The sequence below is a fragment of the Neolamprologus brichardi genome, chromosome 18 (assembly GCF_056152115.1).
Source record: "Neolamprologus brichardi isolate AB-2024 chromosome 18, ASM5615211v1, whole genome shotgun sequence".
NCBI classification, from domain to species: Eukaryota; Metazoa; Chordata; class Actinopteri; order Cichliformes; family Cichlidae; genus Neolamprologus; species Neolamprologus brichardi.
The window spans coordinates 22,219,891-22,238,289 of record NC_142121.1 but is presented as its reverse complement, the minus strand read 5'-3'; the positions used below and the strand labels follow the sequence as shown (position 1 = coordinate 22,238,289).

At 40.2% G+C, this 18,399-nt stretch overlaps 1 protein-coding gene across 2 annotated transcripts in view; it reads right to left on the bottom strand.

The window, feature by feature from the left end:
* tnr (tenascin R (restrictin, janusin)) overlaps positions 1-18,399 on the bottom strand; it is a 194,980-nt gene that overhangs the window by 32,713 nt on the left and 143,868 nt on the right. For both annotated transcript variants that reach the window (XM_006786514.3, XM_006786515.3), the window contains exons 16-23: positions 16,617-16,719; positions 15,725-15,814; positions 13,768-13,901; positions 13,565-13,694; positions 10,363-10,629; positions 7,206-7,325; positions 6,672-6,815; positions 571-690 (exon numbers count right to left, since the gene is read on the bottom strand). In XM_006786514.3, the coding sequence (XP_006786577.2) occupies positions 571-690; positions 6,672-6,815; positions 7,206-7,325; positions 10,363-10,629; positions 13,565-13,694; positions 13,768-13,901; positions 15,725-15,814; positions 16,617-16,719 (1,108 nt within the window). The remainder of the gene's footprint in view (positions 1-570; positions 691-6,671; positions 6,816-7,205; positions 7,326-10,362; positions 10,630-13,564; positions 13,695-13,767; positions 13,902-15,724; positions 15,815-16,616; positions 16,720-18,399) is intronic.

Below are 18,399 nucleotides of genomic sequence, written 5' to 3'. Positions count from 1 at the left end.
TGGCAGTCATCCACTTGGTTCAGGGAGCAAATTATAGGCTGGCTCTGAGGGGCCAAGCAATATGGCTATCTTTTACGTGTCTGGATATGGCTGTCAGATGCTGAAGACATGGGCTGCATCAGAAATGCATGCCGCCTAGTAACTGCATTGTTTTTGCCAAGGCAAAGCAGTTTAACCAAGCATAATGAACTGTTCTGAAAGCAAGATAAATGGATCTATATTGCCTCAAAGGACTCATCACACTGATCTCACTTCTTAATGGGAAAACTGTGATGGTACCTGTCACATCTTCACATGCAACCGATGACTCTCATTGCACTGTATGCTGCCACTACTACAGTACTACTATATATACATATGTGTGTGTGTGTGACTCTGTGTGTGTGTGTGTAGATGGGCACTACAGTAATTTTGTCAACGTAAGGAAGTATAAGCTAATGTTTTCATGTGTTTTAATGTGAAGTAGTCACAGTGTCGTGCTACAGTTTAATGGTTGTTGATGATGTTATCTAACTGGTGTCCTTTCACTGACTTTCCAACATCAAATCAAGCAAATGAATGCACACTCACCCTGGTTGTGTGTGAGAGTCACCACGTAGTTGTCAACATTGGACACGGGTGGATTCCACCTCAGCAGGGCTCCTTGAGGGGTGATGTTGAGGGCCGTCAACTCCGACGGCATATCCATCGCTATGTTTGCAATACAAGACAAGAATGAACACAACAGTTAAACAAAAGATAATATTAGGCTCTTTGAACGTCTTCCCCATCATTTATGAGATATTGTGTCAGTGCTACACAGATAAATTGACAGCTGTGGATCACAACCAAGAATGACAGTGGTCCGCTCATTGCAGACAAATACAACATGTTTGCTATACATTGTCGAAATGATCTTGTTTGTTTGTAACGTGTGCAAATCTATACAATTTTTTGTCAACTTGCTTAACAGTGACCTATAAATAATTTGAGGAAAAAATAGGCACCCAAGTCAAGAGGCGAGAGAAACGGAGAGCATAACACATAACAGAGAACTTAGCAAAGAACCCTTTTAAAATTTTAAATTGGCCTTTTTGTGCCTAGAAACCTGTTGTAAAAATACATACAAATACAATTTGTTCCAAGAAAATCAGAAGAAAGTGGACAAGAGGATAACAAAAGAAGTGGCATTCCCCCCAAAAAGATCTACAGCCAATCAGGAGTATTTGAAAGTCATGTCCTCAAGAAATAAGAAAGAAATCCAGCAAAAATCCTGACCCTGGACTTGAGAGATGTATCTAGCCCTTCAGCTGCTTCATCTACACTTCAAATGAGTCTTCAGTTAAGCCAAGGCAGCCAATGTTCAAAGAGGAGTTTTCAATGTCCTTCAAGAAGCCTGGAGAACTATTCCTGAAGTCTATTTAAAGAAGTGGAAAAAAAAGCTTGGCTAATATGTTTCCATAAACTCCCGATTTCCTAGTAAAATGTGAGAAATTAAGCATCTTTTTTATATTACTGTGCATAGCTAAACCAGGAGACTGCTACACTACTTTTTGTATCACATAACAAAGTTCTTCATATAGCTTCATGTATCTCTTAGCTGCTGGCTGTCACTGGATTTCTCACCCAGTAAGCTCAGAGCAAATAAAAGAAAAAGGAAAATTGACTCTGTCAATCACCGCTTTTAATGGAAAATAACTTATCACTGAATTGTTCACAAATTAACAAGCTGTATCATATTTCCCTTCATATGCAGAGAGCTTTGTATTTTGAACACTGTGTGAAATTCAATTGGAGACACACATAAATTATTAATTAGACTGACAACAACGAGATATATATTCATATGAATTGCAAAGACAAGAAAACTTTGCAAGAATGCTGATTAATGGTGACTTCACCGCGATGCAAAAGTTTCATATTCTCTTAGGCCTCCTGTTTCACACCCTCTCCCTAATTTTGTTCTCAGACTGCTGGACATGCCAAAATTGAGTTTGAATTTAATTATACCTTTAACCTCAGTGCTTCAACCCCAATTTCTCCTCAGGCATGTTATTTTGGCACAGCGGAGAGCGTGGCTGGAGAACACAGAACACTGTGAGTGATCCCAATCTCTGCCCAGATGAGGTAATTAATGTTGCCCTGCCCTCATCAGAATAATAAAAAAAAAAGAATTGTGCTCTTTCTTATCACTGCGATAGATGGACGAACCTGATTAAAATCATTACTTTAATTGCAAAAAGGTTTAAGTGAATTTAATGGAGCCTTGCCAAGTCAATTAGATTGGCAATGGAGATAGAGTAGAGATGGCCAAAATAGAAAAAAATAAACAGGTCATCCTCCTTCATCAAGAGCTGCGATAATTCAATCATCATACTGCATCTACTGATTGCATGGGTGAATTACAGGCTCAGGCTATCTATATACTTTCACTCAGATCTGGAAGTCAAGGCCCAGTGGGAATATAAATGCAGGCCATTATATGATTGCAGAAAATGATTTGATCACAACTTTTTATTTATTATGTACAGTATGTGTCGTACTATGATGATTTATTAGCTCATCTTCTGACTTAGCCTTGGGAACAGTTGCTATTTTTTCAGAACTTTCTTTGCATCCATGATATCTGGATAAGCAGACAGTTGATATCAATGCCAAATATCCTCAGGAGGGACCATACTGATGTAGCTGAATGGCTCAAGGATAAAGCTTTCATCTAAGAGATAAGAAAGGCAACATATTATTTTTAGACTTATTTTTCTCCCAATATTTTTTACTTTTTACCTGCTTATTTCTTTTCCACTGTTTGGTTAGATTTAGGCAACAAAACTACTATGATTTAGGGTGAAAAATATAGAGTTTCACAAAGCAAACCAGTTGCTAGAAATCATTTCTTCTTCTCTTATTACCATATTTTTCAGATCTTAATTGTGGCGCTGTAGGAACAACACAAACACAGCAATATCTGATAGACCTGGAGCAGTCCTGGTGAGGAGATGATTGAGGTTTGATATTCTAAGTCGACATTATACGTTTTATTTAGGGCGCTCGGCTTGCTGTTACATGCAGAAAATATGCCCTCAGCTCATTATTAGTGTGTAATTCACAACGTAGGACATTTTCAGCTGGACAACTCCAGCTGTGCCGCTTGGTCACGAGGTCAGCCTGCGTTGTATTGCGACTGTGGCCATTAAAGTCAGTAAGACACAAAGGGTGATGTTACTCTCCAGTAAATCTCTGCACACCCTCTCATTATTGTGTTAAAGCAAAAGAAAGCAGCATGCTCTACACATTAACCTCAGAGCTACGCTGAATGTGTATATGCGTGCTCGTGGTGTCACGTTAATACTCATGAGGCGCACAAATATTTAGACACATAAACAGTGTTTTTGCTGCATATAATCTGTGGCGTTTTAGAGCCGCATGGATACCGGCTGACTGATGATGTTGGATGTTGAGTGTGTTTCAAGTGTAGGTAAAATGCTCACTCACACAGTCGTTTAAAATGTGAGACCAGTCATTACGACTTTGTGGCTACTAAGTGCCACAAAGCTTTGTGGCACTTAGTAGCTGAACCTAAAGGAGTCTTTAAGATAAGGATCATTATGTAAATTCACAGAAAGTAATAATTATCATAACATTAGCATAGCGGTAACTGTCCTGCTGATAAAGTGAGTTTTGTGGAGCTGCACATTATTGCAATCCCTACTCGAGAACTGTTTCTTAGCAAACAAACATGTAACAGTCAGTTAGCTAGTTACCGACTGTTAACTATTTCTGTGCCATTTCTTTTTTTGGTGATCCTAATCCACTTGTGATGAAAAAAAAAAGAATAAAAACCTATTTTCTCTTCTCCTTTCCTTTATTTTCATTACACTTTTTAGTCAAATTTTTTCCATTTTTGTATTTACCATTTCCTCTGCATGCCTGGCATTATGCCTTTTGTTTTTCTGTTAATTTATGTGTTATCTCTGATGTTCATTAAGTGTTATTTGGTGTTGTGTGGACTATTTTAAGCACGTTTCAATTAAAAATGCAAGTGCATTCCCCTCCTCTGTTTTCTCTTAACGCAGCTGGTAGGGAGGATGTTAATGGTCTTTCCACAAACTTCAGTTTTGGGAAGAGTAATACTTTACTGGGGGTCCTGACACTTTGCTAATGAGCACCGTCATTAGCCCTTAAACAGGCCTTCACACAGTCCATTTAGTGTCACCCCCTGCCAAATTCATCTTAGATTAGCAGTACCTGCTGTGCTTGCAAAATGAAATATGGTTCCCCGCTTTCTCAGCCCTTCGCACAGTAATTGATTACGGATGTGAAGTAAGTCGAAATTGCAGCGTTACCCAAGTTATTACATACTTGGCCAGGCAGTGTTGGATTACGCTTTCAAATCCCTTGTTTATGTATTGTTGTTGAAAGCAGTGTAAAAGTGTCCCTGGTTGAGCATTCTTGGATGTGAGGAAAATGTTGTTTACCATTTCTAACAAGCTTGACTTTGTAGTTATGTTCTTTTCAGGCTATTACAGCCCCACCGACTCTGCTCATTGTACCCACGCTGGGATTGTTGGAAGAAGGCGCTGATAATAAAGAACAGGAGGAGGCAGGAAGCGAGGCAGGGGGGAGAAAGAGAAAACAAGGGAAAGGGTCTCTTTCAGCTTCTTTTTTCTTACTGGATTCTTGAACCTTGCCGCTCCAGGTGAATCGGGTCTCATTGGTATGCAAACACACCTTCTACTCGCCTGTTCCCGCTCCAATTCTGCGCTCTCCTCGGCTTTCGCTTTCCCCTCTCTCGCACGTACACCGAGCATTTTGAATACAGCACTGGGAGGGTGTTTTAATCTCAGGTTAGCGGAATTCTTCAGAGAAGAATGGTATCTCATTGTCACACGTGTGTGCAACGGCGAGGTTTTATTTTCACCTAACTTATGATTTGGTGCTAATTTTGAAAGCATGAAAATGCAAGACCTTTGATTTCATTAAATTCTGAAGACACAACAAAGGAGGGAGGAAGGGCAGAGAAGACGGAGGGAGGAGGAGAGGAGGAAATCGAGGCAGAATGGGCGAGACAGAGAGAGACATCACAGTGCTAAAAGACTGAAGCGAGTCAAAGGATAAAGAGAGAGGAGGCAGGAGAGCAGCCAGAGAGATAGAAGACAGTGAGATGGAGCTGGGAGCAGGTTACCAATTACTGGGTCACGGAGTGGACGCTTTCATCTGTTGCAGCGGCAGAGACTGCACCGTCTACAACATGAGCTTCACCCTTGGATTGTGTGCATACTTGTGTGTGCATTTTAGCCTGCTGCTCGTTTTTAACACAGCTGTTATAGCTGTGGACAGAGCAATTGACCCAAAAGTCTAGCAGGGGAGGAACTCTTCATTTATTTTACATGGCAAACATTTGTCCTTCTGCTGCCCTCTCACAGCAAGACTTATTTTATTCGAGAACTGTCAGCACTGTGATTTTACAGCCTCAGAGGAGAACAAAATACCACTAACCTGCGAGGTGATGTTCAGAAAATTAAACGTAAACTATTTTAAAGATTATCTGACTTTGATTGACTCATTTTTTAATTTACTGTTTCCTTTTTTTAGGAGAAAAAAAGTAAACAATTCAATTTCAGAAACACAGCTGTGATTGTTTCTCTTAATATTAATTAAGGACAACAATGTCTAGATCAGAATATTATAGTTAATCGAATACTAAAGATTTGAAAAGTTTATTATAATAAAAATCCATTATGCCCTCTACACAATAATAATTTAATCAAACAATAAAAACTAAACTGAAATTATAAAATCCACTCTGGAAACTGTCTGAAGTTAAGAAGAAAAGTCTCAATTAAAAAAGAGAAAATAATAATAATTATAAAATACAAAACTATGATAACTCTGGTGTTGATCAATTGACTATAAACATGGTCATTAGTTGCCTACCTTTAATTTAACCTGTTTCAATCTATTACTGCTCAGTTTGCTTTGCTTTTATACTTAACTCACTATACTCAGTGTGTTTGCTGTTAGCCAACATATCTTCATAGGAGACGGGATAAAGACTGTATGGGTATCTGCCTGGCGATGGACGCTGCTGCTAGCTGGAGAAACAATGGGCTTACCAGAACATTAAAGGTTAGTAACATCATCCTTTGCACAGGCACCTAACTATAGTACATGCATAAAAGCTGACAAGAGAAAAACAATTGTGTATATGAATAACAATTGATGGTTAGGTATGTCTTTCACTATTGCGAAAATGTGGAAGCTTTTTATTCGTTTATTTTTCTGCAGAGGGAAATTTAGGTAGTGTCACTCTGAGGTGGGGTTGCTCACTTACCAGTCATTCACAGTGTTGCCTTACTTGAGACATTATAGCAGAACTATAGTAGACAGCAGCTCTTTTTTTTAGGTGTCTAAGAAATACCTTGCAGCTATTTAAGACCTAGAACAAACACGCAATGCAATAAGGTTTTATATAAAGAGAGGGCACTATGTAGAGAACAGCTCAGCACACTTGAATACCTTTACATGTGTCCACCTGAGCTACCGCACTCTGTTCTCCTTGGCTGAGTTTCCTGCACTAACTGTTTCTGTGTAAGACATCAGAGTCTCCTCAACGTTCTTCCTGCATGAGTAAACCCGGTCTCAAAGGGCCCCCACAACAATATGGACCTAATGGTTCTGTGGTTAGCTCCTACCTGTGAAGACGGAAGTGCTGACAACATTGCTCTCCTGACTCCCGCTGACAGCTTTGAGACTGATCTCATATTCTGTGGCAGGAAACAGACTGGACAGGGTGTAGTTTGTAACATCGCTGTCAATCATCACGCTGTCTACTCGACCTGCAGGGGACACGAAAGAGAGGCCAGCACCTGAACACCAGAACTGTCACACTGATCTCCTTCTTCACGTACAGGGTACGCAGCGTAGCCAGCTGCTGTCCTTTTCTTTTTTTTTTTGCATCACAGGGAAAATACTTAATAAATATGGAATTTTAATTAAAATTTCAATTACCTTTCACTGATAAAATGTTATAATTAATTAGGTGTGTGGCACGGCGCTCTGCTACAAAATGTATCTTACATCAGAGGGAGCCTCCTACAGCAAATGCCATGCTCATTTAACTGTAACAAGGAACAGCAGTGTGCTCTGTGTATGCTAATATAATAAATAGCGTGTTATTCAAATGCACTTAAGAATAACATCACGGTTTGCAGTTATGTGCGCGCTACCTCTGGCCGACTGGTAGGACAGCTTATAGTATTCAAACGGAGCCAGCGGTTTGATCCAAGAGATCGTCACGGCGTCCTCGGTGACATCCGACACCATCATCTCTTTTGGTGGGTCCATGCCTAAAAGGGTGATGAGAAAGAAAACACTGTCATGCGGTTCAAATGGTATAAAAAAAAAAGGATGAGCCCCAGCATATAATAGGAGCATGTTATGTGCAAGGTTACAGAGCTAATTCAGTCATTTTCATGAAAATCTATAAGAAAGACTGCCCTTGAAGGCCCAAGTAGTTCAGTAACCCTTGTTTTGTCCACATTTAATGTCCTCTTCATTAAATTTACATATAAACAGAGCTGTCCTTGGGTCTGCGAGACTGTGTGAATTTTTAATGCACATTTTTATTACGAACAAAACACCATCAAGAGATTAGCGAGAAGAAACTGTGCAGCACCAAGCTAAAAAAAACACAATCGTTAATGTTGAGGCTGAGCAGGGTTTACACAGAGGAGACCCCTCCCCTGCCAAAATTCTGTTTTATATGTCTCCTCAGACCACTGAGCTGCCACGGAAAAGGTTACGGTGAAGACAATTTGAGCAAACAATTAAAGCCCTGACAGATCCTAGGGGAAAAAAAAAGAAAGATATTTAGACAGTGAAGAAAAAAAAAAAAAAAAGTACAAGAATGGAACAAAAAAAACACAGATCAAGATTAAGAGATCGCTTCCATCTCCTGTTGTGGGCGATGGGTAAGAGCACTTGTAGACAACTGCTACACTCTCTCTTCCCTGATTTGAGAAGAATTATGGCTACTATTCCCACGCAGAAAGCAGGAAATTTCAAATTCTTGGAAGAGGACTAATTTAAAGTCTGCTCGCATGAAATACAGTTGCATTTATTCAAGTCGTGCATGTTTTACTAATTACGTTTGCTTTGGCAAATGTAGAACCAAAGAATAATGGCTGTAAAAATGTATTCTCTTGTAAAGGTTCCTGGTGGTGGGAGGGGGGGGGGGGCAGAGATATACAGCTAGTCACTTTTGCATTATGTCAGCAAAAGCAGAGCTGGACCATGAAGTAAAATTGCGGTTAAATCTTAATGCAGCACAGTCCAAGTGTAGCAAGTGATTCAAGGCAACAAGCAGCACCCCATCAATGCTCAAGTTCAAACACGTGAGATCACAGCAAGCCGCTAAAATGATCACAGCGTAGAGACAAGTGCAAGAAATAGTGTACATCTGTCCCATCCCATCCGATCTCACCCCCTGAAAATCTGCCTCTTGAGTGTGCGTGAATGTAAAGCGAGAAAGCGAAGGCTCCAAGCTGCCAAGGTGGTGTTTGAAACCGGCATGTGCAGGTGTTTCTGCCACCGATGCTAAGTTAACATCTCTATTGTTTACTGCTGGCTCTCCTATTTTCTCTATTTGTCTCCAGCCCTCCATTATTTTTTCGTCTCATCCTCTTCCTTTTGTCCCCCTCGCTACAAAGAAAGAGAGCGATCCTCTTTCTTCCAGCTCATTGTCAAACTCTCCGGCAGGTTATAATACTGACCCTCTTCTCATTCATTTATCTCTCTTCTCTCTGAGATGTAAATAGCACAGTCGCAATCAAATGGGAGAGGGAGAGCTTCTTTTCATAATCTTTTTCCAATTAAACTGGAATTTAGAAAGTCTGCAGAAAAATTATACAGAAACACTGTACTAATTAACGAGGGGTCGCGGTGGCATCGCTGAAGGTAAAATAGGTTAATAAGACATGGAGAGAAGTGATAGAGAAACTGTAATTAAGATGTAAAAAAAAAAAGAAGACATGAATATACTTAAATGGGTGAATACACAGGAAAAACAAAACAAGCAGACTGCTCCTTTCTGCTACTGCATGGCCTTCACTCCATTAGGCTGACACTTGTTAGCCACTTGTTTTTTTCTCAAATATAATCCAACGTTACATCTGGGTTTTTGAGGTTAGCTTTAACTGTGCAAACCTCAACCATCTGATAGCACAGAGGAGCAAAACCTTTATTTTTGGCATTGCATCTCTACATCTACATCTGACCAGAAAAAAACAGGAGAAAAATGAAAAGAAGAAAAAAGCCTCCAAGGCAGTTTCTAATTACAAAAGTCATTCTGCTGTGGTGCTGCGCAAATGAAAGCCTAAAAAAAGCATTTCTGCAAATACATATTTAATTTAAAATCACTTTGTATTTCCATTTCTTAAACTAATTTTCTTTCTCTTTCCTTTTACACGCTACCTCATACATGTTAATTCAATACTTTGCTCCCCCAAAATCCTTTCTTTCCTGTTGCCCATCTCAGTTTTTTACATTGTATCCCTCATTCATAAATATGATTAAGGTGATTAGAGTTTGAATCTTTCTTAATTGTTAAGTAGATCAAGCTAAAACAAATAAATAAATACTGGGAACTCGATGTCATTTTACATGCACAAATACAAAGCATTGCTAATTTAGAGCTTCTGTGGTGTGAGATTGTCTTGAATAATACTAGACTCAGAATATTTATGATCCTTGGGGTTTTGTAGTGTTGGCCAGACAGAACCAGTTAACAATGATACTTTGAGCTTCAAGAAGTTGTGATGATCATCTTTTTTCTTCACTTTCCAATGAACTGGTACGCTGCGTAAATAACAACATAATACAATGATTTGTAAATCTCACAAAGCCATATTTTATTCACAGAAGAACATAAAAAACATATAAAATGCTTTAAGTGAGACAATGTGCTGTGTAACATCAACTCTTTTTTCACAACAGTCAACAAACGACTGGGAGTTGAGAAGACTGGCTGCTGGACTCTTGGGTCTGATATAGGATTCAACACCCCTGGGTCATCTTTGTTATAGAAATAGCATCATTTTGCTGGATGTCTCAGTTAAAACATTTCATGTGTTTTCTAATATAACTTTATGGGTTTTGCAAATGATTGCATTCTATTTACATTTAAATTTCACAATCATTGGGTTGGAGTTGCAGAAAAATGCATGTACTCTTGCCACACATAGACAAACAAAATTACTATGACCCTAAGTGTGCATATCTACTTGGACGGGACCCCCACAAAGTCACAAACCTTTATTTTGCTGCTGATGTTTCTCTATTTTCATCACTTACAAACTCTTTTTTTCCATCATTCAAGCAGCTCACCTGTAGTGAGTGAAGCTGTAATGGGCTCTGAAGCAACGTCCCCCTGTATTGTGATTAGACTGACGGTGTAATGAGTGGACGGCAGCAGCCCCTGGATCAGTGACCTCGTCTTGGAGCCATGCAGTGTCACCTTAGAGGTGTCGGTCCCATCGGCAGAGCTGTAGCTCAGAATGAAGAGTTCAGCGGGCGGTGCTGGGGCGCTCCACGCCACTGACACAGAGTCTGAAGTCACCTCTGATAAGTAGAGGTGGGTTACAGGTCTGATTCCTGGAGGAACGAGGGGGTTTAGAGGTCACCGAGGAGCTTCCAAGGACAGGCAGAAATCCTGCTACGAGCACGAAATGTTAATGGGAAAAAAAACAGGCAGTTGCTGTCATTATGGAGATGACAGACAAGCTGTTAAGTGATGGATGAAAGCCGTCCTCGATGATGTAACAGACCGTTTATAATACAGTTGAGAAAATTAGCCTTGGGTGTAATCTTGATGGGGAAGGTGAGAGTCAAAGAAAACCACAATCATGTGGCAGTAATGAATTAATTGGTCATAAAAAGGGAAACTAATGAGATTACCCGCCGTTAGGATGAAGATGTGATGGGACTGTTCATAATAAGAAAATGGAAAAAGGATGATAGTACCAGATGCTGTTGTCAAAATGTATGACCTGGACGGGAGATGATGTAATGAATATGAAGTAGTGTACCAGCTGACACAGCAACAAATGCAAGAGGACTTGAATTTAATTAGCCATGCGTGGATGTATAAGCAGGGGAAATGTGGCAACACTGACTTCTCCTTTCCTGAACTGCCAGGATTACAGACATCCTGTGGAGTTTTCTTTGCAATCAATCATCATATGAAACCTGCATTGTTTACACTGGCCTGCATCTGTATTCTTCTTGGTGAGCTGCTGCCTTTTATTATTCTTCACAAGTTGTCAGTATGCATTACTGCCATGTGCAGTCAGCAGAAATTCTGTATCACATAGACCTCACGATACCAGTGCCTGTGTGCGTTCATGATCTCAACAGTGGTGGAGAGACGGGGTACGAAAAAGATCCAAACGCGTCTCCAGAGCAGCTTTAAATAGAGAAGATTGTGGCTACGCATTGATTAAGTATGAAAAAAATGCAAAAGGGGTCGAGAGTCTGTGTGAAGCAAAATCACAGACGTGATGAAAGTGCCGTCTTTGATTAAGATGACAGTGATAAGCAGGTTAATGGTTTAACAGCAAGTAAGACCACATAGAGGCAATGTGGGTGATGTGAGATGACAATGTGACTCACCTTTGTAGATATTAATGGAACTTTTTTATAGAGTAAATTATGTTTCCTTAAAGAGAAACCCTTGTCATGGATTGTGAAAAAACTTCAACTTAATAGTTAATAAAAGAAAAGTTAATATTATCTCAAGCTGAGGATGGGGGATCTTGCGACAAGCAGTCTGTGGAAACAGGCTACACTCTGAGTCTGGTTAAAAGGTTAGAATATAAAGATGCTATTAAACGCAAAAATATGGGGTTTAACATCTTCGGAGGTTGGACTATATTAAGAATCACATCCCAGTGTGACAAACTAAATCACTTAATAATCTGTCATAATTCACTACACTACTACACTTCATAAATATGAACATAGCTACCGTGACGTGCCCAGTGATTTGTCCTGTTTAAAAGTCTCGAGATGGTCACTGTCTCATTTTTAAAAACTCACGTGACAAAGAGAGGCGGTTCTGACTGTGAAACTGCCCTCTCATTGGCTATTGACTTGTGATTGACTCGTAAGCCGTTTCATACCACAGATAATCCTCTATTTTGAAATGCAGTATGAGAAGATTTTTTGAAATAGTCATAAATAAATATGACCTAAAACAAGTGACCGAGCGCATAAACTCATCAGTGTTTGCAAGCGTTTACAGAGGTCAAAAGAGAAAGCTGGTTTCCAATATACATAGCTACTGCAGCTATCGCCATCTGGTGGCCTTCAGACAAAGTGCAGGTCCGCATTAGCTTCATTTTTCGGACCCAGAAGATAAGTCCATGTTTTATGTCTATGGTTACTCTTACTGATGTGCAGATCGTGTATTTTAAAACTCTGAACGCATAAATGCTGGAAACATGCAAATGAACGCATCACCTGAGTTCACCTGAGTGAAGGTGGACAGATGCCTCCAATAAGTGAATAGTGGATGAGAAGATGACATGTAATTTATGGTTTGTCCTCTGATTCTCTTGATCTGTCATCGTATCATTCCTTCACGTCTCCCCAGACAGTTAAAGTGGTGTTCCCAAAGGAGTGCGAGATAACAAAAAGAGTAGAAGTAGGATGACATGATTATGACGCTGCGGCGGTGACAACAATGATGGCTGCAGCAATAAAGAAAAAAAGATGATAATAATGACACTGGTAAAGAAAGGAATGATGGCAGGTGATTGCATGTCCATCATCTCTGAAACCGGCCTCTGTGCAACTGAAACTCACGTCAAGCTTTCGGAAAAAGAAAAAAAAACAAAGAACTACCAGAGTGGAGAAGACTGACAGGTGGTCCGACGTATAGTTGGGTGGATGGATGTGAGTTTAGAGGAAAATGAAGTGATTGAAAAGAAAGGAGCAACATCAAGCTGAAAAACAGGGCGAGCAGACAGCACAGAGCGTGACGGCAAAAGGGAGAGAATGTGGTATGAACTGGAGTAAGAAGAAACAGAAACACAAATACATTGAGATGCAAAAGAGAGGTGCAATTAGGAGCGCTTGTAACAAGCTCATTAGCGGGCTGGAATAATTTGCCTCTGCTAATTGCTCCTTCGAAGTCTTTCACGGTCCTCCATTTTCTTTAAGCGGGACTCCCCTCACCTGATGTCACACTTTAGTTCATTATATCCATCATTCAACTTCATTACACCCTATACCGTCTTTAGAAGTGTTCTCCAGCTTTCTGTAGTAATGGGCTGATCTTTCATGTCTTTGTCTGTGCAGAGACGCTCGTGAGTGAATTTATTTGAGCTCCTTATGAAATCTGAACGGATTAAATGAGTGCTGTTTAGGAACGTTTAGTTGAAGCTGTTGCAATGGAAAAGACAAAGGGAGACTGTTTGTCGAGGAAATGATCTCATCATTATGTTATCTGTATGCACGTCTCTGCTGATCTTCATTAAACACTTTAAAGTTAGTCCTTCACTATATGAAATTAGACTACGCTCCCTACCTGTGAAGGCGTCTATGGTAGCCGCAGTGCTTTGCTGTCTTCCTCTTCTTGCTGCTACAGTGATGGTGTACTCAGTCCCAGGCTCCAGGTCCTTCAAAGTGGTGGTGTTGATGTCTTTAGGCACCGTCAGCTAGAACAGGGAAGATGAGTTAAACAAGGTCCAGATCGGACATATACATGGTTATCGTTTCAGTGTTCTTTACCTCATTAGTGACGCCGGAGGCTGATGTGTAGGTGACCTTGTAGTGGTCAATGGGGCCCTGGACTATGCCCCAATTCAGAGTGATGGTGTTGTCCGTGGAAGCCGTCACAGTCAGATTCATAGGTACATCCAGAGCTAAAACAGGGAAAGCAACACTCAAAACTCCAGCCCAGATTCATGTAACACTCCGACCCTGAAAGATACATCTGAGTGGGTGCACATCGAAAAAATACATGACCTTTGAGGGACCTTCTTCTTAATCCTCCTTCAAATTCACGAGTATTTATATTAATGTTTACTTGTTCTCAGTCGTCTTCTCAACTGTCTTTGCAGCTTCTTAGCCCATTACCACCTGCTGTCATTTGGGAAAATACTAATGTGTTGTGTCACCTACAGTACGTGCTCGCGTGCATTTGCATAAAACAAAATAAGAGTTCATGGAAATATTCACTGATTCACATTTGATTTGACATGTTTTTTTTCTACATTTGAGCGCTTTGGATTGTTAGTTGGGCAACACAATTGCGCTGGATTTTTAACAATATTTTCAAATAAATTTAGGGCCAGATTTACTAAATGAGGCAAAACGTCGCGTGAGCATAATCCCCAAATAGTGCTCGCACATGTGGTTAGATTAATTTCACTATCAAGCGCTATCAGTTTGCGTGCTTGAATATCCTCCTGTCCTTATTTTGCACCTTGAGAAAAGATCTCTCAGAAATGCAACAGGTGTGGTCGCAAACATCTCACAGCCTTGTCATCGCATTTTTGTAAATACCAACAGTACTTTTATTCAGGTTAGTAAATCTAGCTCAAAATGGTTAAAAATAAGAACAAAAATGTTGCTTTCATGATATAAGTGGAAACATAATTACTGCTACTGGTTACTATGTTTTTAATTCATGTTTAGTTTCTGCTATACTGTTGTCTACTTGTGTATCTGTGGTGCAGTTCTCACATTAAAGGACAGGCCATTACTAATAAAACATTTACAGCGTTTCTAATGGGTTTAATGCATATTACCACAACGATCTGACTGTCTGCTTTATTCTTTTTATATTTCTTGTATTTTTAAGTGAGTTGCTCTCTTCCCTGCAGAATGAGTAACCCAGTTTGCCCAGTGTATCATCATTGTTTAATCCTCAGCTAATCATCTGCCGCCTTGTTTGCCTGAACCTTTGGTGTTTCACGGCTTTTTAGGAGGTCAAACAGACATGAAAAAACTTGATGTAAATGTGTGTTAAATGAAATGATTATTTTAGCAGCTTAAGGTAACACCGGCACTGCCATGAAGCTGTCGTCATAAACGGCTCTCTTAAAGCTCTTTAAGAGAAATGCGACAGATGTGATGCATTTTCAAAAGTTCAAAACGAGTGCAGGGAAAAGAGGCGTTACAACGAGCTTGTTTGTAAGACAAATGGAAGCATAATTTTTACAAAGTGCAGAAACCCTTTAGCCATTAAAATAACTGCACCTGGATGAAAGATGTGCTTGACGGTGAACGTGAGGGGAAAGATTAGCGAGGCACCTCCACGCACTCACTTACCAGACAAAGGGTTACATTTTTTTTCTCCTTTCAGCCAAACAACTCAACAACACAATAAATATTCAAATAAAGGATCAAGTATGGAGGTAAAGAGAGGGCCATTAGCAAAAAAAAGTATGCATTATAACAGCTTTAAAATGTTGTAATGGGAACTTTGACCCAAGCCGACAATACCAAACACTTCTGGAGAAGAGTACAAGTCACGGCGAAACATATTTTGCTTAATTTTCTAAAATTGCTTTTAGTAGTTGGAATGGCAGCGCCGACCCACAGGTGAGAATTACACGTATAATAACAAATAGGCCCACGAGCCTGCTGTGATGCTGCGATTTCCCGCTGTGATTTCTGTGTTGTACATGCGCGAGTGACTCACTGGCTTTTTACAGTGGAGCACAAAGCATAATTCACTCACTCGTCCTGGCGTTCATTGTGGCTGGTGTACTCTGGTTGCTACCTTTCATGGCAGAAATGCCAATGCCGTACTCTGTGCCTGGAAGCAGGTCTGAGATACAAAGAGAGACAGAGAAGCGGGAACTAATTTAACACATAACGTAGCAGGAACAAAAAAAATAGTAATAATAATAATCACAGAGAGTGCTTCACATTCTTGTCCTCGTGCAAAGTGCACGTCAATTACACTGAGTTTTTTTCATGACAGCCCCAATTAGCTCGACACCGGTGATGAGGTCTCGGCAAATTTACATGTAGCATCGTCGTGATTTCTGAGGAAATTTCCTTTTTTTTTTTTTTTAAATCAACTGCACAACTGATCAGTTTCAAATCGGTTGAGTGCATCCACAGAGAGGATCCCGAGCTACAGAAATAGAGATGAAGAGATGAGGAATGAAAAATAAGGAGGCGGATGACAGAGATTATTAGCGGAGGAGAGCAGGGGGAGAGGGAAAATGAGAGTGACAGAGAATGGATGAGAGTGAGGGAGAGCATCGATGGCAACGAGCGAACAGAATAACACGGGGACCTTTTGCTTCTATTCTTATGCAGGCCGTGCCCTTTCCAGCACTCTGGCCTTTCAGAAAAAAACATCCCAGCTGACCCCATCTTTCTGACAGCCTTTCAATACGCCCGCAGGACAACAAGCGTTTCTACAGATACAATCAGTGGGCCGTCAGCCAAGTGTTAGCTCCGGAGATAATCTTGCCATGTAAAACACAGACACTTCCAGCTTCTTTGGTACATATTAGATGCATTGTGATGATACTGAAAGCATCAGGAAAAAACAAAAAATGTAAAAATGTCGAGGATAAATAATTCAAAATGCAAAAAACTGGTTATTCCTCACTTACCTGTGAGAGTAGTCTTAGTAGTGGCTCCCTCATTGCGCGGTACGATGACTTTGTCATACTGATCTCCTGCTAATGTGCTATAAACCACCTGGTAACTCTCCACCTACATTTAAACACAAATATATTTACAGCATTGAAGAGAAGGTAATGCCTGAAAAAGAATGCTCTCGCTACGCAAGACTTACACAAACAGTCAAAACTGTGTTGGTTTTTTTTACTGTGCATTGTTTGGTTTATTTTGTCTCGGCACAGTGTGATGTTTGGCTCTTTGTCAACACTGCAGTGCAGAATCAGAAGGATGAATAAATTTGCCGGCATCGAGACAGACTGTCTTTATAAGTCTGAATGTGTGGTTAGCGAGCCCTGGAAATATCATTGTGACAGCTGAGTAAAACGCAATTTATCACATTTTCATTCACAGCAAAACATTCGGTGACCATTTGCACCGAGTGAAGCGCTTGCTCCAGCGCTCTAACTGGCATTTTCCGAGGCAGCAAAAGGCAGACCCGTCTGTGTGTGATGGTAACGTGTCCAAGAAGAGGGAAAAAAAGAAAAAGTAGAAGGAATAAAAAAGCTGTTTTATTGAAACAATTTAAGAGGAGTCATAATGTCAGAGGGATTAAGAGGAAATTAGCTGTTTTTTATAAAAAGGGCAAGGTAAACATGCAGCAGGCTCACTGATATAAGATGTACCTGCAGTATGAGAGCCAGCAGAAGCTTTAATGCGTTTCAGGATGGTCCACTACACTTATTTAATGCAGTGAAATAAAACAGCCGCTTGCACAGTATTACAAATTCAGTGACAAATTAAAGGTAAGCCATAATGAAGCATCTTTGGTAGGTGTTAGGCCATCACATGCCACCAAAACAGCTTCAAGTACCTTGGTATTGATTGTCTAAGGTCTTCTGGTGCCGAACACTGGCTTTCAGTGCGTTTTGAGTTTAAGATTTGGTTGTTTTTAAGTCACTGAATGAATTAGCGCCGCCTTACCTTCCTGATCTTTCAACAATGCACACTCCCAATAGATCATTAACGTCAGCTGACCAGATGTATCCACTAAACCTGCCTGAGTCTTAACACTAACTGTTTTACTGCTCATGCTGTTTAACCTTTCAGCTGTACAGCGCTCTGGTCAGTGGTTGTTGTTTTTAAATGTGCTAATAAATAACTTGATTTGACTTGACAGCATTCGCCCAAAAGATCTTCCCTCATTTGTGTTTGATGATGGTGATGGAGATTATTAGACGGGACTCCCATAGTATGATTCACTTGATTTTTATACTTGTTAAATCATCCAGTGAGCCCTGTGGATCGTAACCCAGGAAGAGATCACCTCCATGTTTCATCAGAGGACGAACAATTTTGTATTGATTTACATTTGAACCCACATCAGCACAATCTCGCCCAGACACCAGATCTCAGTGTATGAGTTTATTCCTTTAATTTGTCCACCATCTTTATATAACATTAAGTTGTTATCATCAGGATGTACGCAGCACTTCTATGTTGTAAACTCTTTCATTATTCAGGTCGCCCAGTCCACCTAAGGAATGTTGCAAGGATCCAATCAATCCTGAGCTTTAGTGGCACTCAGACTATCGTCCATGCTTTTATTTTCTCTCGGTTAGATTATTATAATGTTTTTTTATCAGGCATAAATCAGAAAGCATAAATAGGCAGCAGCAAGACCTCTTACAAGAACCAAGAAAACTGAACATATTACGCCGGTCTTAATGACTCGACACTGCCTGCCCATGACTTTTAGAATTGATTTGAAGATTT